General features: G+C 31.1%; 2 protein-coding genes across 3 annotated transcripts in view; both read right to left on the minus strand.

Moving 5' to 3' along the window:
• Positions 1–23,793, minus strand: part of LOC130672386 (synapsin) — a 513,694-nt gene that overhangs the window by 44,241 nt on the left and 445,660 nt on the right. The gene's annotated exons all lie outside the window — the stretch shown is intronic.
• Positions 412–3,417, minus strand: LOC130672387 (uncharacterized). The gene is made up of 7 exons (XM_057476940.1): positions 2,657–3,417; positions 2,328–2,527; positions 2,138–2,215; positions 1,674–1,842; positions 1,242–1,555; positions 925–1,159; positions 412–842 (listed from the first exon to the last, which is right to left on the minus strand). Exons 1-7 carry the CDS (start codon positions 2,808–2,810, stop codon positions 682–684), a joined length of 1,311 nt encoding a protein of 436 aa, XP_057332923.1. The 5' UTR covers positions 2,811–3,417; the 3' UTR covers positions 412–681.

Consider the following 23,793-nt stretch of genomic DNA (forward strand, 5'->3'; position numbering starts at 1 on the left):
TATGATCATGTATCATCACCCATATATGATCAGATCCAAAAATTAAGCAGATCTAATCATATCTAATTATATATGTGCTTATATCTATAGATACAAAAATTGGTTTAGTTATACCTCGCCATATATAATTAGATTTTAATATATATTTATATTTGGATCGATATGTCATACTGGGTTTGGTTATTAAGAATAGAAGAAAAAATATCCCATTTATCACTGAAATTTTAGAATTAAATATTTATTAACTTAATATGTACTATGCTAACATATTTATTACGAAGTCATCTTACTTATCTTAATGTTTGCTGTAAGTAAAACAGTAACAGCAAAGGAAGTTTTAAATTATATAGTGTTTATCAACATTTTATAAATATCTTATGTTATGAATTAAAAACGAACATATGTGTTAAATCACGAGATGACTCATTATAATCTGACACCTCAAGCAGTTAAAGCAAATTTCTTTCATTGTACATATTCTTAATACTGAACGCAATAAAACAATTACATTATTTTATATAATACTTTCATGTGTGTAATCTACGTGGTACAAATTTAATAACATATGATTAAACTTTCAAAAATGGTAAGAAATAACAATATAAATTTATATTTTAAATTCCTATTAGTTATGTCTGTAATAAAATATGAAATACTGAAATGTGGAAAATGTTTATACAGCTATGGTTCATTAGGCTTGTTTAGCACCTTAGTGTTTTCATTATTACATCTTTTTAGCTCACCAATACGTTGGGACATAGCTCTCTCAACTTCACATCTGGTTTGAGCAACACCTTTCCTGTTTTTCCAACCTTTTTGTTCAGCGCATGCTAGTGCGAAATCTGAAAACATTTAAATACATAAAAATAAGATTTAATACTCATCTGAGGTTTAGAAATGAAACTAAATATTTTATTCACTTACCAATGATTTCATTTTTAGCGATTTCATTGAGAGGTTTAACTTTGAGTGGTTCTTGTTGTCCAAGTGGTTTGTGAGCACGGGGAGCTTGTCCCGTAAAAGTTGAGTCCATGTAGCCTGAAGGTTTAATGACACCAGTAATTAATCTTCGGGCAACATGACTAGCCTGGCTTGACAACGATTTAGCCAAATCAAACACAGATTGTTTACAATAGACTTGCTTCATCAATTTAACCATCTATATCAAAACAAAAAATTAAAAATCAAATAAAAGAAATAAAAAAAAAAAAAAAAGAATTTGAATTCTAATTAATACGTACTTTTTCTTCGGGCCAATTTTTTCCGAAAAGATCATCATCTTCAACATCTTTATCCCTTTTGACCTTGGACTCATCAGTTTCAGTTTCTTTAGGATCAATTTGGACATTTTCCTCACCATCAATTTTTTCGTCAGGAGAATAGTTTTTGCCTCCCAATAAGCTATCTTCATCAATGTCGGAATCATCAAAGTCGGAGACACTTCCATCTGATGTATCTTCAGACTCTGTACGCGAATCGTTTACACTAGTAGATTTGCCATTATTTCCCAGCGATTTTTTCCCAATCAAAGGCTGGGATTTCGGTGATGCTGTCACTATAGAAATAACGAAAGATTTTAATTATACTTCATTAATTTGTTTATTATTTAATCCTGATTATCTAATGAAAAGCTATTGATAAAAATAGTACTATATTATTTTTTTTTAATTTACCGTTGGATTCTTCAGTGAGAGCAAGTTTTTTTCCAGCCTTTTCGAGTTTCGTCATTAAATCCTCTTTGGACTGACTTGGCGAATCATCAATTAAATTTTTTTCAAAGATATGATTCTCAATGAAAGACTGAATGTGGTCATTCCCCTCATTCTTAATTTTTGAAGAATCCTATTAAAACAGATTTTTTTAACAATTAGATGATACAGAAACCAGCAAATATTTGACAATCGCTTTATTTTTTGAGCATATAAATGATTTTAATAAAAATATTTTTGTTTTTGAATATTTTGTGCAAATGTTATTGAAATTTGCATCATAATAATCTTTTTAAAAAAAAGAATTTAAAAAATTTCTAATTTTTTCCAGTCTTAATGTCAAATAAATGCATTAAATTAAAATTAAATTTTAAAATTTTTTACTTAATATTAACAGCAAAATATTAAAAAAAAATAAGAACTTTTACCTTTACTCCTTTGTTTTTTTTAACAGAATTTTGCTGACTTTTATCGTCTTTCTTCCCTTTTTGTCTTGTCTTCGAATCCTACGAAAGTGAATGATAAAAAAAACAAATAAGTAATTGACTAAGTTCCACAATCATAAAAATATTAATAAAAATACCAATGTTTTTTTATACGAAACATATACAAACATACTTTCTTCGTGTCATCAATGGGCTTATAAGGCTGGAAAAAACTAAGATTCTCATAAGAGTCCGATGAATACTTGTGATTTACTTTCCTTATACGTTTTGGTGTAACAACAGTCTCATTATCTCCTTCATCATCAGAGAATTCTCGTTTTTTTAACTTATTTTTTATCTTGTCAAATTTTTTGTCAATGACATCCATGTCATCTGAAAAATTATTTCATGAATGGAAAATATTGTTCAATGGATATACTAATAACTACGTAAAATAAAAAAAAAAACAGCAATACCAAGAAAATTTCTACTCATGGGATTTCAAATTATTTAATAACTTACCAGACCAAGTTATTACCAGTCCCATTTCTTTCAAATTATTATAGGTAAAAAATACTTCGTCTCCTTCTTCTGGAGGGTGAGAAGAATCATAAATAACATTTTTGTCAGCCACTTTACTGTACGAGTTATCTCTTTTACATTTAATAATAAACATGTTTTCAACACTCTAATCCTTAAATTTTTTTTTCGTTTATTTCACTAATACGTTGTAATTAAATAAATTACAAATCTGTATCAAAGGCACAAATTAAATTAAACCAGGACAGAAAAGTTTGGTGAGCACAAGACACGTTTGAATAAAAGCATGTATGATATTACTACGACGCTTTCAACAAACTCGAGAACATTCTATCGAAAACTTGCATCGAGATTCACATCCCACGTGGACATGTAATATGACCCCTATACAAAATGGCTGTCTCTTGTATGACTGTACTATGGAAGGTAGAGGGGTAGAGGTATCTCTATCCTCCATGGACTATAGTCAATACCCGCACTATTGATAGTTAATCGAAAGAACGCCGTGGATCGATGGCGCTGGTGTGATTCGAAAAATCTGATTAAATCACGCATGCGCATATACACACATTTTTTACTCTGTGTAAAAATTTGCAGTTGGGTTTTTAAAATTCTACAAACAAAAATATAATTAATATTGAAAATGTCAGATGTTGAGAGCTCTAGTGATGACGAAAACTTGTGGACTCCAGTTCATTCTAAAAAAAAATATAAACTTTATAATTCTGATCCATCAATACAGGTTAGATATACTATAAATAAAAACATGTATATATATAATAATTAATTACAATACTGAAGGTAGCTGACACCTATCAATTTTTTTAATTTTTATAATAAATTCATTACAATAAAAAAAAATGCTTCTAAAAATTTTCACTAGTAATTTTTTTTAGTTCTCATATGTAGAATTATTTTAATAATTTTTTTTTTCACAATAATTTCATTGCTATAAAATTATTAAAAAATTTCTAATGTCTGTCAACTTCACTGTCGTAATTAATTATGTTATCTAAGTAACATTTTTTTTTTTTATATAAAGAAATAAACATTCAGTGTATAAAATTATAATTCTTGATTTTTTAGATTCCCCTAAGAACGTTGTGTCGTTGGCGGTCAAAAGGCTATTTTTCTAAAGATCCTTCGAGTATCGAAAGTAACTCCAATAATGATCAAGACAATTACAATGACGATAATCAGTTTGATCAACTAACAAATTTTATTCAAGATTGTATCGATGAAAATGTCAATGACGACGATTCAACATATATTATCTCAGATAATGACAGTATTTCTAGTGAAGAATCGAATCATGAAGATCTACTCGAAGTCGATGAAATAAGTCATAATGAAGCAATAAACAGTAACTTGAACGAACATATAATTGATTATGATAATGATGACAATAACATTGATCATCAAGTTGATGAGGAGTATGATGACGGTCTAAGTGAGTGTGAAATGCTGCATGAGAACAGCAAAGTAACTGTAGATGAATGTGTTTTTAACTTGTTAGATTTTTACGTTAGAAATAACATCACAAAAAGTGCACTTCAACAGTCCATAAATATGCAATTAAGAATTTTACCAGAAAGCAATCAAATGCCTAAAACAGTATACAAATTATTTCAGTATGCTCAAAACGTTGCACCTCCATGCCAAGTCATTAGACACTACTATTGTAAAAAATGTTTATTTGCAGTGAAAACTGAAATTCTAAATAAAAAAATGACATTCACATGTACTTTATGCACAACGAGTGATACGAGGGATTTATTATTCTTTCATGAATTTGATATTTCTGATCAGATAAGAATTTTATTTGAGAAATATAATTTAGCTGAGAAACTAAAAAAACCAAAATTACGGAGTGATGAAACTATTTCGGATATTGTTGATGGTACGGAGTACATACGAGTTAATTCACGTAATGGCAGAGGCGATTTTGATTTAACATTAGTTCTTAATACTGATGGATTATCATTAGTAAAAAGTGCCAAAAGTAACTGCTGGCCGATTTTATTTATGATTGCAGAACTTCCTGAAGAGATCCGAGGTACATACGTGATATTTGCCGGATTATGGTATGACAATTTAAATAAACCACCGATGAATTTATTTTTCATGCCAATGTGTTTAAAGATAAGAAAATGTTTTTCTGATGGTATAACTTGGACCCATCCTAGAAGTGGAGTAATAGTAAATACTAAAATAGTTGCGCCACTTGTTATAGCAGATGCTCCGGCAAGAGCGCAACTCCAAAATATTTTAAATTTCAATGGTCGATATGGATGTAACATCTGCGAAATAAAAACTGTTAAGTGTAAAAAAATCGTTGGATTAAAAACGGTGCGTTGTTATCCTTTTCAAATAGATTGTAAAATTCGAACTGGTAAAAGAATGGAAGCACAAGCTAAAAAATTGCGTCAATTGAAAAGTAAAGATCAAATTAGAGGAGTGAAAGGATACTCTATATTGTCTTGTTTGCCTTTGCTTGATATTGGGACATGTTTCTTACCAGAATACATGCATTCAGTTCTACTTGGCGTTGACAAACAATTTATTGGCATTTGGTTTGATAAAAAGGGTCTTTGGAACATCAAAAAAAAAAAAGAAGAAATTGATAACTTTATAAGCAACATTCGAGTCCCTCAATCTTTTTCGAGGCTACCCAGAGGTTTATCACAATTTTCACTATATAAAGCATCAGAACACTATAATTTTTTATTAATTTATTCTCTTCCAACACTTGTTACTCACTTATCAGAAAAATACTTTCAGCATTGGTTGCTGTTAGTTATAGCAATTTTTAATCTGGTCAAAACTACCATAACCGAGAATGATCTTGAAGAATCAACAAGATTATTGGAGTTATTTGTGTCTCAAATTGAAAATCTCTATGGTGATAGAAATTTAACATATAATTGTCATCAACTCGTCCATTTGCCTCTTTGTGTTAAAAGATGGGGTCCTTTACGTTCGACTTCAGCATTTGCATTTGAAAACTATAATGGTTATGTCGCCAAATGTGTTCATGGTAACAAAAATTTTGGCCAAGAAATTGTTAACAATATTAAAATTACTCAAGGTGTTCAAATTTTGAAGAATCGCATAGCTGAGCGAGAAAACACTACTGCAAAATCAAATAAATATAGAAACTATGAGTTTCTGGGAAATAATATAACAAATATTAAGTTTGACGCCGAAGAACTTTATTTATTTTCGTCTAATGGTTTTAAAATTGATAACTTATCTGTTTACTCGCGTCTAAGAATTAATAATGATATTTTTACTTCAGAATTGTATAAAACAACAAAAACAAATAGTTATACAGCTCAAATTGATTCTAATGACTCTACAATTTATGGTACAATTAAATTATTCTTTGAACATGAGAATGATATTTTCATTATGATTTGTCGATTAACTGTTCAGCATGTCAAAATGTTCCATCACTCTGCTACCAAGACAACAGTTAAACATGTTGTACCTATCGCAGAAAGTAATAATTTGATGTTATTTAATTTAAAAAATATTAAATCAATATTCCAACTTGTAAGAGTTGGTGACTATGTTTGTAAGCAACCAAATAATATAAAAATAGTTTGGTAATAATTGATTAACAAGCTTTCATTAACAATATTTCTATCACAATTTAAATATACTGTATTTAGACTATAAAAAATGTATGTTAATAAAATTCATTTTTTAAACTATTGATATTATTACTTTTACATACCTTCACAACAGAATAGTTCAAACTTTTCAATTTGTTTGATTAATTTGTATTAATGATTGAATATTATTATTTAATATAAATATGTATAGTTATGTATGATTAGGCAAAAACTTTTTTCCTCAGTGCAGTAACAGAGCAGTCTAAAATATTCCATAGGAAATGTAAGAAATTTTTTATTTCAAAATTATTTAAACGTAATAGTAAACATCACTTTGCACTTTTTGGGATTACCAAAAAAAAATTTTTTTTTTTCAAAGAAAAAATTTTGGAAACATGTGACTATGCAAGTTTGATCATATCTAATTATATATAGACTTATATATAATTAGATCTGATCATATATAGACTTGTATATGATTATATATGGGTCATAACAGCCAGGAATAATCAGATCTAATTATATATGATTATATGTGGGGTTACAACAGCCAGGTATCATCATATCTAATTTTCTATAGACTCATACAATTAGATCTGATCATATATATATGCATATATCATGATTATATATGGAGTTAAAACAGCTAGGTATGATTATATCTAATTATATATAGACTCATATATGATCAGATCTGATCATATATACACTTATACATGGTTATAAATAAAGTTATAACAGCCAAGTATGATCAGATCCAATTATATATACACTTATATATAAATAGATCTGATCATATATAGACTTATATATGATTATATATGGGTCATAACAGCCAGGTATGATCAGATCCAACTATATATAGACTTATATATAAATAGATCTGATCATTTATAGACTTATTTATGATTATATTTGGAGTTGTAACAGCCAGGTATGATCATATCTAATTATACATAGACTCATATATAATCAGATCTGACCAGATCTAATTATATATAGACCGATATATAATCAGATCTGATCATATATAGACTTATGTATGATTATATATGGGGTTGTAACAGCCAGGTATGATCATATCTTATTATACATAGACTCATATATAATCAGATCTGACCAGATCTAATTATATATAGACCTATATATAATCAGGTCTGATCATATATAGACTTATGTATGATTATATATGGGGTTGTAACAGCCAGGTATGATCATATCTAATTATACATAGACTCATATATAATCAGATCTGACCAGATCTAATTATATATAGACCTATATATAATCAGATCTGATCATATATAGACTTATGTATGATTATATATGGGGTTGTAACAGCCAGGTATGATCATATCTAATTATACATAGACTCATATATAACCAGATCTGATCAGATCTAATTATATATAGACTTATATATAATCAGATCTGATCATATATAGACTTATACATGGGCATATAACAGCCAGGTATGATCAGATCTAATTATGTATGGGGTCATATATAATTATATATAATTATATATGACCCCATATATAATCATGCATGATTATATATAACTTCATATATGATTATATATAATCATATATGATCTTATATATGAACATATATAATCATATATGATTAGACAAAATCTTTTTTCATCGGGTCGCACTGGCAGACCATAAGCCAACAGGACTCCAGGACGTAACAACTATATATAATCAAAATTGGTGGCAGCGACGGACTCGAACAGCCTCGAAGTAGCCTGGTGATTTCAAACAAAGAATTCAAACATCCGGAAAATTTTTTTTTCCGTAAGTCAGAAAATTTTCAGCACAGTGAGTAAATTTCGAAAAAATATTAATGAAACACACAGATTTTCGAAACGAAAATTTCGAAATTTTTGTTTTAAATACAAGGAAGTAAATTGTGAAATTTTAAATTAAAATTCAAAATTAAATTGCGGAGTTTAAACAAAAAGTAAATTAATAAAAATTAAAAACTAATATCAAGAATTTAATAAAAAAATAAATAATAAAGCTGAAATAAAATTTAAACAAATTTTTTTCAATGAAAAATCAACAAATTTTTTTTAAGATAATAAAAGTGAAAGTTTTTAATAAAATAAAAAAAATTCAATCTAGCAACATTTAAAAGTTTGCAACAATATATAATAATAGCTGCAAAATATATACATTAAAATATATTTTCTACGAGCATCATATAATCATTAAGAAATCGAAAGTTTTTTTACGGCGACTGTGCATATCATTATTATCAACATCAACGAGTACTACGACAGTACTATCAGCAAGATCACCCGTATGAAAAAGCAATATAGGAGCTTCAATATTATATGATTTTATAATTTGCAACATATATATCGGTAATATATTTTTTTTACAAGCTAACTTATAAGTATTGCTTATAATATTTTATACTATACTTTAAGTCATATGATAAGTTATATGATTTAATTATATGACTCACATATAATATTTTTATATGTAAATATATAATTATATAAATATATGTTCACATATATTTGTATAAATGTATGTAAATATATATTTATATAGATATATGTTTATATATATTTGCAAAAATATATAACTAGAGATTTCAAGCTATAAAATGCTTTTTTTAAAATCTCGATACGATTATTTTTCATGAAGTTACAGTCTTGCAAAAATCACTAGAGAATTTCTAGAATTTTTTTGTTTCTTTAATTTTTGGTATGAGTGTATTTTTTAAATTATTTAGGTATAATAATATCGAAATTATTACAATATTGAAATTATAAGTTTATATATAAAACAAGAATATAATTTGGGATGTAATATCATATGTATACAATTACATATATTATAAATTATATGGATTATAATAATATTGAAATTATAAATTAATTTATAAGATGAAACATATATTTTACGTTATAAATTAATATATAAAGCAGACATATAATTTCTGATACAATATCACATGTATATAATCACCTATATTATAAATGATATGGATTATTTATAATATTGAACGTATAAATTATTATATATAATAAATCATATATTAATCAATATTAATAATTTCGCCGCCATATATGTTCAGTTATTTACCATATATTTTTTATATATTATCGACAGTATATGGTTTTTTCATACGAGCAACGGCAGCGATAACAACGACAGCAGCGATTACGATCACCGGCGCACCAGCAGCTTATACCTGTATATTTAACTAAGTAGTAAGTCAATTATATTGTTGAAATTTTTTTTTTCCTCTGTCTTTTAAATACTTATATACAAATAAAAATGAGTATCAAAAAAATGGAAACCTCCTTTATGAAGACCCAAAACGAAGTAACAGCATTAAAAACGCAAATCCAATAATTAATAACAGAAAAAAATGAAAATGAAAAACAGATTTGAAGATAATTGTCAAGCAGCTATTGCACAACAAATCAAAACACATTTCGAAAAGAATCCACTCGTAAGTGCTTCACACCAAACGCCTCCAGATCTTAACTGAACAAAAAATTTAATCACAGGATATAAAATCGATTATTAAGATTTTTTGAAAACTATTCCAGTTTTGACGGTACAAAAGACGGTTACCCGATAGAATCATTCACGAAGGCGTGCAAAAATGCTAAAAAACTTTTTAAAGACGAAATTGACGAAGAATTTTTAGTTAAATTATTACAGGCAAAATGTAAAGGCGAACCGTTGAAAAGGGTTAGTTATTTGGACCCAACAAACATTGACGATTTCATTTTTTTCTTAAACTTACATTTCTAACATAGTAAAGAGGTTTCATCCTGGATGAAAGAATTTGACACTTTCCGACAAAACCCAAACAAACGCGTCATGAACTCTAATTACAGAGTAAGCCAACACTTACAAAATACCTTTTCAGAAATTGAATATACCGACGGGGAAAATAAAACAGAAAAGGCTACGCAAGTTAAGGAAACCGCGTCGTTCATTTATATCAGGTTTGCATCTGAAATTTGCTATTTTGTTGCAAGAGGATAAATACTCAGACCTCGACTCTGCAACAAAATCCAGTAAATATGTAAAAAGACAATTACAATAATTGAAAACCGTTGATATCTTTTTCAAAGTATACGATTCCCCTGCTAAAAGTAAAGATTACTATCATATCCCTTCACATAATAAAATTAATCCCCAAAATACTCAAGACAGTAGTAACACAGATAATTATCGTCAGAATCCAAATACTTATAATATCACTCAAAATCACGTAGAAAATTCGAAACAAAATAAAAATAATTTAATGGGACAACTTAGTAAATTTTGTAATTTTTGCAAAAGAAATAACCACAATATTGATAAATGTAGAGTTTTAATGTATAAAAATAAAATTGAACCAAAAATAAGTCCACATAATAATACTTTACATTGTAGCTTTTTAATATTGATGGTTACTCGATAAATAATTGCAGTAGAAAAATTTATAACGAAGGAAAACGCGACGGGTTAAATTCAAATCAGAATACACATACGGGAAACTACAAAACGTTTCCTCATACAGGTGCGCCGATGGGAAACGTAGCAGCGCAGCGTCAGATACCACATACAAACTAAGAATACCAACAAAAACTTATTCCGTAGGTGCTATGGCAATTGATTATAAACCTATACGTTGATTATACTTAGATCTAAAGATATAATATCTAGTTATGGAAAAATTTTAATAGACATCGGATATAATTTAAATTTAATTAAATATGATAAGGAAGGATGTTAAAGTATAAGTACCCGTAATTCCTCTGTACCCGTTCAGGACAAGCGAAGACAAGGATACTACCTTGACGCAAGACGATACAGACAAACACGATAACAGTACCAGGCCCCGGGAAAATCGTGTTGACCAAGTGTTAAAACTCTTGCGTTTAGAATATTTGAATGAGGAAGAGCGTAAAGTAATAGTTTCTCTTGTAGAGAAATACGCTGACCTGTTCCACATTCCTATATACCTACTACTGATGACGTTTCTGTAAATACTAGACAATACAGACACCCTCTCGTACAGAAAGACGAAATTGAAAAGCAGATTAAAGATTTAATGTTAATGGATATTACCGAACCTTCGACCTTACCATATTATTTTCCTTTATGGATAGAACCCAAAAAGGCTGATTCTAAAGGCAATAAAAGATGGCGCTTAGTAATTGATTATCACAAATTGAATGATAAAACTGTTAAAGATACATATCCACTACCGTTGATAAATGATATTCTTGATCAATTAGGTAGTGTGATTTATTTTTCAGTATTTGATTTAACATCCGGTTTTCATTGAAAGTTTACATTGAAAGTAGATCTTAAAGATGAACACAAAACAGCATTTGGATTTAGTTTTACGCGGGTTACAAGAAGCAGATCTCTTTGTTAACTTAGATGATATAGTCATTTACGCACGTTTTTCTAGAAGAACATAACACTAAACTCGAAAAATTAGCCGGACGTTTGCGGAGTGCGAATTTAACTCTACAAGCCGATGAGTGCGAATTTTTAAAAAAAGACGTAATTTATTCGAGCCATCTTATATCTGGTTACGGTGTCAAGCCTGATCCCGATAAAATAAAAGCGATTAAATGTTTTAAAACACCTGGAAGTACAACTCAAGTGAGAGAATTTCTAGGACTTGCTGGTTATTATCGGCAAATTATCAAGGATTTCGCAAAAATCTCTAAGTGCCTATCTGATCTTACAAGTAAAAACGCAAGATTTACATGTACGCCTGAACATCAGGTAGCTTTTGAAACTGTTACGTCCGGATTGACATAACATATACTTCAGTCCCTTATTTCGAGTCAAGACACTGAAGTCCTTTACTCGGGTAACGGGGACCACGTTAGTTGGTGCCGAGCATGAATAGGGATAGGAGGGGTGTGTACGTTCTTGAAATTAGCAATGAAAATGTCAGGACTTACAGATGCGGTTTGTTTATTAAAGACAATTACTCAGAATGTACATAAATCGATGATGATCACGATGATCTGTGGTGGCTGGACAGTGCGCTTGGACTCTTCTCGATTTGTAGGTGTGGCTGCTTGGCGGCGATTTGTGCGAAAGTGGATACGTGGTTGACGATCTTCCTTGTTGATTCTGTTGTCACTGAATTTAATATTTTCGCGATATTCGAGCCTTAAGGTGAAATTGTATGAAAATAGACTTCCGAGTGGATCCGAAAATAGAATGAATTTAATTCTTTTGGGGGAAAATACGATTACTGTAAACGATTGACGACGTTGCAAAGGCCAAGATTTAATTTAAAATAGACAAGAACTATGCGGGAAAAGAAAAGAGGTGAAAAATAATCGGTGGATAAATTCCGGATAATCTTTATAACAACGTAAAATTAACCATACGATTTAAAAAGTCAAATAATTCTTCAATTTAACAACGTAAAATCAACCGTATGATTTAAAAAGTTTAATAATTCTTCAATTCTCAAAAGAAAATACAACAAAAGCAAATTGGGAGTTAATACGGATGTACTTGTTACGAGAAAAAAAGTATTACAATTGGGCGCTGTGGTCCCGTGTGGGCCTCCTTATATACGCTAGAGATTAGGCGTTTACCGACCAGAAAAGGGGGGGACATGGCCTAGAATTTCTAAGGCTTCTCTAGTCATAATGATAATAATAAAAACCAAAATGGAAGGTCTTATCTTTTCGGGGAAATCTCCGAGCATTATAATGGCTACCGGCGAGTGTAGGCTGGCCCCCCTCTTAAAATAGATAACAATGCTTAGATTCCTTGGAGTGGGAAAATCGTCAGAGAGAAGTGGTTACAAGGTCTTCTGTTTCGGAAGGTGGGCTACTGCCGTGATCAGAGAGGAAGTGGGGAGGAGGGACTAGAACTCTTCTATAGTAGGGGCGCTTGGTAACTAGGAGAAATGCATGGATTAGGTGCGCAGTTTATTGAAATAAAGGAGGTAGCTGGGTCTTTATATTTTTTGGAGTAGGGATTGCTTAGTAACAAAGGGGAATACATGGATCAGGTGCGCAGCTCGTAGAAACGGAAGAGCTCACCGGGTCTTACGGAGTATTTTTCTGCTTAGTAACAGAGAGGAGAATGCGAACAGCTTATTCGACAGGAGAGGAGAAGTATGAATTTCTAGTTAGTAGGGATTGCTTGGCAACAAAGGGGAATGCATAGATCAGGTGAGAATATTATTTGGTGCGATGGGAGAAGTAACTAGATCGGCGGTACGAAGGGGCTAGGTTTTGTACTAGGAAACTAAAAGTTATAGTTACAGACCGGTGAGTTTTGTAGTTATAAAAAGACTTTAAAAATTGTAACTCGGGCTATCATAAAATTCGGCGCCGGCATGGCTGCCTCTTTGTTGAGTAACTCGGCTGATAAGAGATACCGATGCGGTATCGTGTTTAACATAGATCTCACTTATGACTTTATAATATTTTTAATAGAATAAAGAAATCGTAAAAATTATTACAAAGGTATCACGTTAGAGTTTCTATATCACCGGATACAAGTAAGCCTCGGCAAATATCGAGTAGCAGCTTGTTAGCTTATCGCAAGTATAAAGACAAGCCGAAAGATTCTGACTATTGTTATCATTTCTTTTTTTATTATGGTAATAATTCCCGGAGAACCGGCGATTGCCTCATTTTGTGGCATCATCTACATGACCTAATTAGATATTAATTTTTTTCTTATCAATCTCCCATTGTGAGCTCTTGCGAGAGAAATAACGGGATTTATTTAACTGGTAGTTCTAGTAATCAAAGAAAACCTAGTTTCTTTTTATTTTAACCAAATGAATTTTACTTGACGTGGAAAATATTTTTTAGCTATTTTACGACGTAACAAAACCTTGCGGGATAAACTATATGCAGCTCCGATATTGCAATATCCAGATTTTTCGAAACCATTTATATTAACGACCGACGCATCTAACTACGCAGTTGGAGCAATCCTCTCACAGGGTAAAATTGGCGAAGACACAGTTGTTGCAGCAGCTTCTCGTGTGCTTAATAAACATGAAAAAAATTATTCAACCACAAAAAAAAAAAATGGTTGCAGATTTATTCGGTATGAAAACCTTTAGACTGCATATTCAGTCACGAGCTTAGTTAATTTAAATAGCTTCGTGCATTTCCGCTACGACCGGGAGCTGCCGAACTCGCGACTGACTTCAAGATCAGAATAGTGCCGGGTCACTCGCTATCTGGGCCCAACACATGCAATTTCTCGCAATCAGAAAATTCGTCTTATACCGGCGTGCACGGCAGCCAATCAGAGAAATTGGCTGTTAACTACTTCCTGTTGGCGCGCTTTTTAGCCGATGGAAAAATTCGTTACTGCAGCTATGCTACCACGTCTCCACCGAGCGGCAACGAAGGAACGGCGCCGCCTCAAGCCATCAATCTACATCGTGCAGTTGTACTATCTACCACGTGTTCTAAAACCGCTTTGATTATCCTATATAATTTCCTTATTGCTCTTAAGTTAATTCTACTGAATTATTACGCTAAACTATTCTCAATAATTAGAGAGTACATTAAGGCTACTATTTATTGAGAATAAATTGATTGTTGCTCGCAAGTAATTATTCCCCGAATTAATTTCCGCGTTACTCACCGCTACCAACCAGGTGTCGATGAATCGTACGTGATTCAATTTTTGTTTGCATTCGCTATCGCGTAGTTATTTTGTCGCATTCACTATCTGACATTAATTCACAAAATATTAAAGTGTACAAAGTGTAAATAAATATCTAAATTATATATTGTTAATTTTGGTGTAATTTTCAATTATTAAAATTCCTCACACGTAAACCACATCCTCTTTGTTTATTCGCTCACTTTACACCGTATCTCTATGGCAGAGATCTCACTCTTCTCACCGATCACAGATCGCTAGTTTGGGTAAATAATATAAATGACCCAACATCGCGTGTAATGAGATAAAGAGAACGGCTTAAAGAATTCGAATACACCGTGTTATATTAGGCGGGAAAAATAAACACAAACGCGGACACTTTATCGCGTAATCCAATAATTGAAAACCGCGGAACGTATCGTATTAAGATTAAATGGCGACCCGGTAAGCCAGGAATCGCTACATTACGGACTTTAGATCCTTCAGATGATGGTAAAGTTATTACAAAGAAATCAGAATATCATGAAAATTCAGAGCTAAGCAGCTCAAATGAAAAATTAAAATTGAACAATAATAATAAAAATAAATCATCTAAAAATTTTAATAACAATAAATTGAGTTCAGAGGAAAATACTACAAATGATAAAATAATTCGCGATGAAAATGAAATTGCAACTAACTCAGTCGACAGAGTTAGAAAAATTAATTCGAGAATTCAAATTCTTGAGCGAAATACTCAAGCGGTCGATCTAAAGGATTCGGTCGAAAAACGTAAAATTCTGGAGTCAAAAACTCAAGCGGTTGGGCCTACAAACCCAGTCGTCAAACCCACTAGCGATGGCAATAGGACTGATCACCCTATCAACTAACGGTTAGGTAAAAATAATAAAAACGGATATATCGGTAAAAATAAAGAAATTTAAAAAAGAAAAGATCTGACGTCAGACAATATAATCCTTATGAAAAAATTTCGAGTACTGAATCACTTAGCGAAGATGTTTTCAGTAAAAATAAAAATGATAAAATAAATACAAATAATCCTTAAGAACTGAATTTTAATTCAATCAATAAAAACAAGTTAAACTCTAATAAAAATTCAAATTCTATAAATAAATCTAACGAAAAAGTGAGAATAAATAAAGTTCTTACATTGAATTTAAAAGTTTTATCAAATCCAGAACCAGATAAATCAATAAATCTCCCTGATTATTCTGACGTATCATCGTCATTAGGAGACATTTATGACGCGGTAGCGCTAAGGAGAAAGCTTATGAAAAATAACCCTTCAAATTTAAGTGATGAATCTTATATGACAGATTTTGGATTGTCTTATATTTCCAGTAATTCCAAAACCTCCCCAAAGCAAGAAAAATCCCGTAATGTAACCTTATCACCATAGTCTCCACATCCACAGATAACTGAAAGCCCTAAAAACACAAACTCGCCATTAACATATCTACCAGATGTACGAACACAAACAACATCTACACCCCGACTAGAATTCCTTCCTGATTTGCCTTAAGTACCATAAGGACCTTATAAGGTTGATATAAGGTTTGCCTTATTAGGGCAAACCTGACAAGTTCCTTGTCAGGACCTCATCAGGATATCCTTATTCAAAAAAAAGTTATTTGACATCAGGTCAACCTGACGAGTTCCTGATCAGGACCTCATCAGGATATCCCTATTCAAAAAAAAGTTATTTGCCATCGGGTCATTCTGACAGGTTCCTGATCAGGACCTCGTCAGGATATCTCTATTAAAAAAAAGTTATTTGCCATCGGGTCAACCTGACAAGTTCCCGATCAGGACCTCCTAAGAATATCTCTATTATTAAAAAAGTTACTTGCCATCGAGTCAGCCTGACGAATTCCTGATCAGGACCTCATCAGGATATCCCTATTCAAAAAAAAGTTATTTGCCATCGGGTCAACCTGACAAGTTCCCGATCAGGACCTCGTAAGAATATCTCTATTAACAAAAAAGTTATTTGCCATCGGGTCAACCTGACAAGTTCCTGATCAGGACCTTGCCAGGATATCTCAATTAAAAAAAAAGTCATTTGCCATCGGGTCAACCCGACGAGTTCCTGATCAGGACCCTATCTGGATATCCTTATTCAAAAAAAAGTTATCCCACCCCTTTGAATATTTCATTTACAGGCTAAAAATTTATAAAAGTACAAAAGAATATTATATCAAAATCACGTCGATCATTGTAGCACAGATTTTTTACTTCTTTATCAGTTATTCTTTGACATCATAATGAATATTATATTTAGACTTTCAAGATCACATGTGTATGTCAGCCCAGTGGATAGCATCGAGGACTTTGAATCGAAAGGACGCAGGTTCGAGCCCAGCAGTTATCGGGATTTTTTCATCAACAAAAAATATGTTTACTTTCTCTAATTAATGCTCTCAATACAATAGATTACATTCTCGATCGAATTTAAATTCTCTTTTTTTTTTTTTTCAATTTAATATTTTTTTAAAAATAATTACTAATAAGGTAATCCTGATAAGGATTTGATGAGGATATCCTGGTAAGGACCTGATAAGGCAATCCCGATAAGGACCTTATGGGTCTTAAGCGTTACATCCATATCAGGATCCTCGTCAGGATACCCTGATCGGGACCTTATTTGAAATAAGGTTAACCCGATAAGGATCTCGTCAGGCTCTTATGAAGAATTCTAGTCGGGACTTTCATGTCCAAAAACACAGACATTTAATAAAAATACAAAGATTACAACAAATAAATTAATTCCTCCCCAAATTAAGAGAACAACCATAATGGCAGAATTTACACTCTCTCCAGCAATACGTACACGTAAAAAAATAAACAGACAGAACAAGAAAATTATAAAAATAATTATTCGAGAAACTTCAGACGAGGAATCAAACACTGACGAATTAGAAATGACTTGTTCAAAAATATATTCAGGCAAGTCAAACGACATTAGTACCGAATCACCAATCGAAACAATCCCTATCACTCCTAGAACTTCTATCAAACCTAAATCCGTAAATAAAAAAGATATGGGAGGTACTATTCCATGGTCTTCCGATGAAAAAGGTGACCTCCCTAAAACTATCAACGTTTCAGTATTAATTCATGACGAACCGGAAAATACAATAAATATGTCTGTAAATGACACAGTAAAAGACTCTTTCACAGTAGAACCCATGATAGTACAATTATCCGACGAAACGACAGTTTCAGAAACTAACACAACAACCCAGAAAAAAATAACTGATAAAAACACAGAGAAGACAAAGACAAACATTACAAAAACAAACACAAATTTAACTAATAAAGACAAAAACACACCTCAAGATACCGACTGAACAACAGAACAAATTCACACTAATAAAACTACTCCATAATTACGCAGATTGAATAGAAAACGTAAAATGAAAACATGCTCATGTTGTGCGGATTTTGACGAACATGCACATTCACAAAAAAAAATTCCAAATAAAATACAACACCTTGCGAAAAACTTTCAAAATCAAACGAGAAAGTCAACTAGTAAAAATTCACAGCCCAAATTGCCGGACATAATGGTTACTCTACAAGCAATTAAACGACAACATAATTTAAATAACAAACGGACTAATCATGGATTATCAACAATAAATAAAAATATAAGCTCCGTGTCGCGCACTGATTTGAACGACAATCGATTAGGGAGTTTTTTTTTATTTATTAAAGATTGTTAATTATTTAAATCTAAATAATTTTGGATTTTTAACACAATTTTTAATGCTATTAAATTACTTTATTTATAACAATAAATATCAACGAAAATTATGATTGTTTACAATGTATAAGAAATTATTAAAATTGAATTTTTGGGAGCAAGACGTTCGCGTTTGAGTTTTGGTTCTTAACTGACTTGTGCGTATTTTATAAAACTGATTCTTCCCTTTTTGACGTTGAGATACAAGGTTTTATTTTGCGTCAAGAAGGGATGTTTTAGGTATTCAAGAGTGTAATTGGTTAAGATATTTTTGAGTAGGAGTAACTGGGTGTAGACTTGTAGATGACGTAGTTTGTGACGTATTAGAGAAAAATAGCAAGAGAGGGAGAGCAAGCGCAAGACCCAAAGGGTCCACGAGCGTGGGACGTAAGTGAAGTAAAAAAAAGGGTCTATGCCTGGCACCGCGTAGTGAGGTCATAAATAATATTTATGACCATCCAAAGGATATTTAAGTTGGTTTAAAATAAAAAGTGTATATATAAAAAAAAAGAGAAAAGGTTTACTAAAATAAATTTTAGTAAAGAAATTTAGAAAAATATATAAATAAAGTTTGTTAAATGTGAGAATAGTGTGTAGTAAAATAATAAAATTTTAAAAGCGTGTGAATCTGAAAACTAAACATTTGGCTAGCAGATGTTGAAAGATAAGATTTTAAGAAATTTTGTGTTGTAAATTTTATATTTTATGATTTTTCGTGAGAAAATAATTTTGTGTAGTTACGTGTTTTTTTTTGGTACGGAACACTCCGTCTTGTATTTTTTATATATAGTGGAAACCTAAACATGCAAACCTCTCAATAAGACAATTTATAGATAAATTGAGAAAAATATAGATAGCCCGAACTGGGAATCGAACCCAGACCAATTCGGTAACGCGCCGAGTGCTCTACCAGTTGAGCTATCCGGCCCTATACTATATTCCGTTCAATTTGATCTATAACTTATTGAGCCACACCGTCCTTCTTACGGTAATACACCATTTAAATATAGTGGAAACCTAAACATGCAAACCTCTCAATAAGACAATTTATAGATAAATTGAGAAAAATATAGATAGATAAAAAAAATAACTCTTAAAATTAATCAGAAATCTATTTTTTTGAGAGCTTGGCATTGAGATGGAAATAACTTGAAAACAACGCAGAATTTTGAAAAATTTTTTATCTAATAATTTGTAAGGAATAAAATTATCTACAAAGAAGTTCCTGTGATATTTTTTGATAAGACTGATAGTTTCACCGGAAAAGTGAAAAAATCTCAAAATTTACTATAAATTTGACTTGAAGCTTAAATAACTTTTGAATAGTGGGATTTGTCAAAAAATGATATGAGACTTTTTTTGTAGAGCGTTCAATTTCCTATACAAAGATATATTGTGCATAAAAATCCGTTCATTGGTTTATGAGCTGGAAAATTCTAAAAAAAAAAAAAATTTTTTTTCCGTGTTATTTAAATGGAAAATATAAAAATGGATTGAGGCAAACCTTAATATCAGTATTGATAGAATACAACTTTACTATATTTTTATACGGCACCGTACACGTGAATTAATATAATTATATAGAGCGCAGTAATGAATAAAATTATTAACAATTACTAATTCACAAATATCACAAATATTTCGAGTATAATTTTTAAGTCACAAGTAATTTTATTACACGACATGTAGAGTACGAGTAAGAACCGAGTAATAATGTTAGATGCGTCGAGAGCCGAGTCTGAACGTATATATCCTTTGCAGTCACAAATAAATTTTGATATTTATTTTAGAGATTAAGTATGACTGGATGACTGAATGATGACATCAGTCACACCAGTTGGCATCGAGCACGAGTAAATAATTAAGCAATGAGTGATAAAAATGGAGACAGTATTAGAAAGTAAATTGTAAACTTGATTGAAATTATTTGTGGCTGCAAAGTCACGTGATGGTGAGTATGTATATAGATATAGCCCGCAGGTTAGTTTGACACGCGGTCAACACAAAAATGATCACAGAGTTTATATATGAAAATAAAGATATAATTGAAAAATATAGATGATAAAAAATACCTGATGAATCAGTGAGTTACAATTAGAATGATATAATTGATAACGTAGAGTAATTAGAAAATTTGAGCATGATGTAATTGAATTATAATAAATGCTGGTAGCACGTGGTGTTCTATAACAGGTGTTGTAGAATAATGGTAGTTGCCGCGTTGCTGGCGATCTGGTTGAAATTCCGAGTATCAGAGGGCGCGTCGATAGCTGCACCTCTGGTATAGTAGAGCTTGGAGTTATCAAATGTTCTGGCGCGAACATTTGATAATTACGCAACAATTAGAATCACGAAAAGAAGCAAGACAGAATTTAAAAAACTCAAAAGTAAAATCGAAAAAACGTTACGATAAAAATATTATTTCAAGTAAATTTGAGACAGATCGAAATATTTATTTAATTGAAAATCATAAAGACGGTAAATTTGTCGATAATTATTTGGGTCTGAAGGTGTATTACAACGATACTCATACATTATACACTTACACTATATACAGACACCCACACAGTTACATGTATATGTACAGTTTCCGAAAAAGTGTGTACCTAAAAAAAGGAATCTTTACAGCTCTTAAGTACTCTCTGTACCTCTTTTGTCAATGGAGTCAGTGTCTATCTAAGCCTCGTATCGGTCAGTTCAGGCCATACTTACAGTGTACCGTATACACATAGACATTCATAAAGACATTAAGTTTTGTCACTATTCAAGTTCGTTTTGCTGTTAAAGTGTATTCATTGATTATTAGTTTCTGTATCAATAAAGTGTCAGTATTGTATTTATTATCAACCTTATTTAAACAATTCCAGTATACTGTACATTCTCTATATACGCCTATTTCACAGCATCTTTCTCCAATTCCAACAATGTCCTTACAAAGTCACAGAAATACTACTAGACAAAAACGACATAAAAATAGAATATAAGCCAGGGAAAAGAAAAATTATTCATTGCGATAGAGCAAAAATAGCGCACTAAAATATAAATTTTTCTTTCACTTCTCTGTCCTACTACGAATCTTTATTCTAAAGGCCCTAGGGGTATAAGCGTAGTGAATTTGCCCTTGAAATATATCGGCACAATACTGGGAGGATTTTCAGGTACTAATAAGATAATAAGATCCTGAAAGTTTCAGATCTCTAATCCATTTGGTATTTGAAAAAAAGCCAAATATGTAAAAATCAGACAAAATGAATATTCTCAGGAACGCACCAATCGATTGATTTGAATTTTGGATATGTTTTGAGGACTGATGGTAGCTTCTAGGAAAAAAATTAAGAGCTATATCAGTTGATAAAAACCTCGAAAAAAATCGCACTTTTGTTTTAATTTCGATTTTTAACTATGAAACGATTTTGGCACAATCATGAAACCATTTTTTTCGAATTCCTCATTTTTTTTTCTATGGACTTATGAGCTTTTCAGATTTTTGAAAAAGGTACGCCATTTTGCAAAAATATAAAAACCTTTTTTGATGCTAATATTTACATTATTTTAGTATTTTATTTTTAAATCTTGTTTTCCCTCGCTTATAGATATCTTTTCTTTTCGTATTAGATACTCAATTCTAAATCACAAGTTAAATCTTAAGATATTAATAAATATCAACTAGAATATTATAAACATTGCACACTTACAACATAAGAAACAGATTTTAGTTAGTAAATTATAAATAAATAACAACAAATGTTTGAAAGGTATATTTAAAAAAAATTCATAATCACATTTTATCAGTCTTCTTCACTATCATCTTCAATCATAGGTGAAAAATTTTCAATCATGTTACTTAATTCTACTGATGAAATTCTCATCCAGTTACAATAAACTCTTATGAGATCTAGAGCTTCATCATAGAACCGTTTATTTATCAAATGACTACGACCGCGTCGATTTCCATCTGGTATGAAAACTCGTCGTTTGATAAATGACTGCATTCGGGCTTTTTGAGGAATAAGGGTTAAATCAGTAGTATTATTGCACATACAACAATATCCATGGGTTGAAATAGTGCTTTTAATTGAAACCTCAATATACTCTGTACCGTCATCGGTAGAAGTGATTTTAGCTCTAAAAGAAGGATTATCTGAACTTGACTGAGACAATGTCATTTGTGACAAACTAGACTCCGTTCGTTCTAATAGTTCACTAACGATAGATTCATATTCATCTTCAGAGCCATTTGCACCTGGATCAACTTTTCTTTTTTTATACAACTCCAAGCGACATTTGCCACAAACAATATCATATAAAAATTCAATATCAAAGGCTGTAGAAAAATCATCAATGTCTTGTTCTGTTAACAGGGTTTTAGGAGTTCCAGATACTTTCTTTACCAATTTTGAGCAAATGCAACACTTATCATTGACGGTTTTATTTGAAGACATTTTATTAGATTAATAAATAAAATATGAACACACTATCTCTCTGATCATAAGCAACACTTGTGTGAGCTGTTGAGTATGCGGCCAAACACGCAAGTGGGCGCGTCAGTCGCGTGGCTTTTTTTGACGTCAGAGGACTGAGTCGATAATGTACCATATGCAATGACTAATAGCGGCAATTTCAAAAATCTTCTCAATATTATTACAAAATAAATAGATATACAGCAAGACAGAAAATGATTTTTTCAACAATATAAAGGCTTCAATAGAAATGTAACATATAGACTTGAGAAAAATTGGAAATTGAAAAGTAGGGAAATTCGGTTTTTTATATAACATCCAGAACAGCACTATACAGCAAGAAAAGATACAATTTTTTCTCTTTTTTATATAACAAAACAATAAATAAGTATAAACACAAGATGTAGATAGTTACAATTTGACTCGCATGTTAAACATAAAATAAATAAAGCAAAAATAAAAAACCTAACAAGTAAATCGGTCTATCGGTTAATCCTGCGGATCAGCTCTAAAACTTCCTGCTATTTTCGAGCTTGTTGAGCTCAAAAATACTTTTGTATGTCATTGTTTTCTAAAAAAACATTTTTTAGCATTTTTTTCGACCACGACATCTCGCGAACGAATCAACCGATTTTGATGGTTGAGGCGGCAATCG

Source organism: Microplitis mediator, chromosome 7 (genome assembly GCF_029852145.1).
Source record: "Microplitis mediator isolate UGA2020A chromosome 7, iyMicMedi2.1, whole genome shotgun sequence".
Taxonomy (NCBI): domain Eukaryota; kingdom Metazoa; phylum Arthropoda; class Insecta; order Hymenoptera; family Braconidae; genus Microplitis; species Microplitis mediator.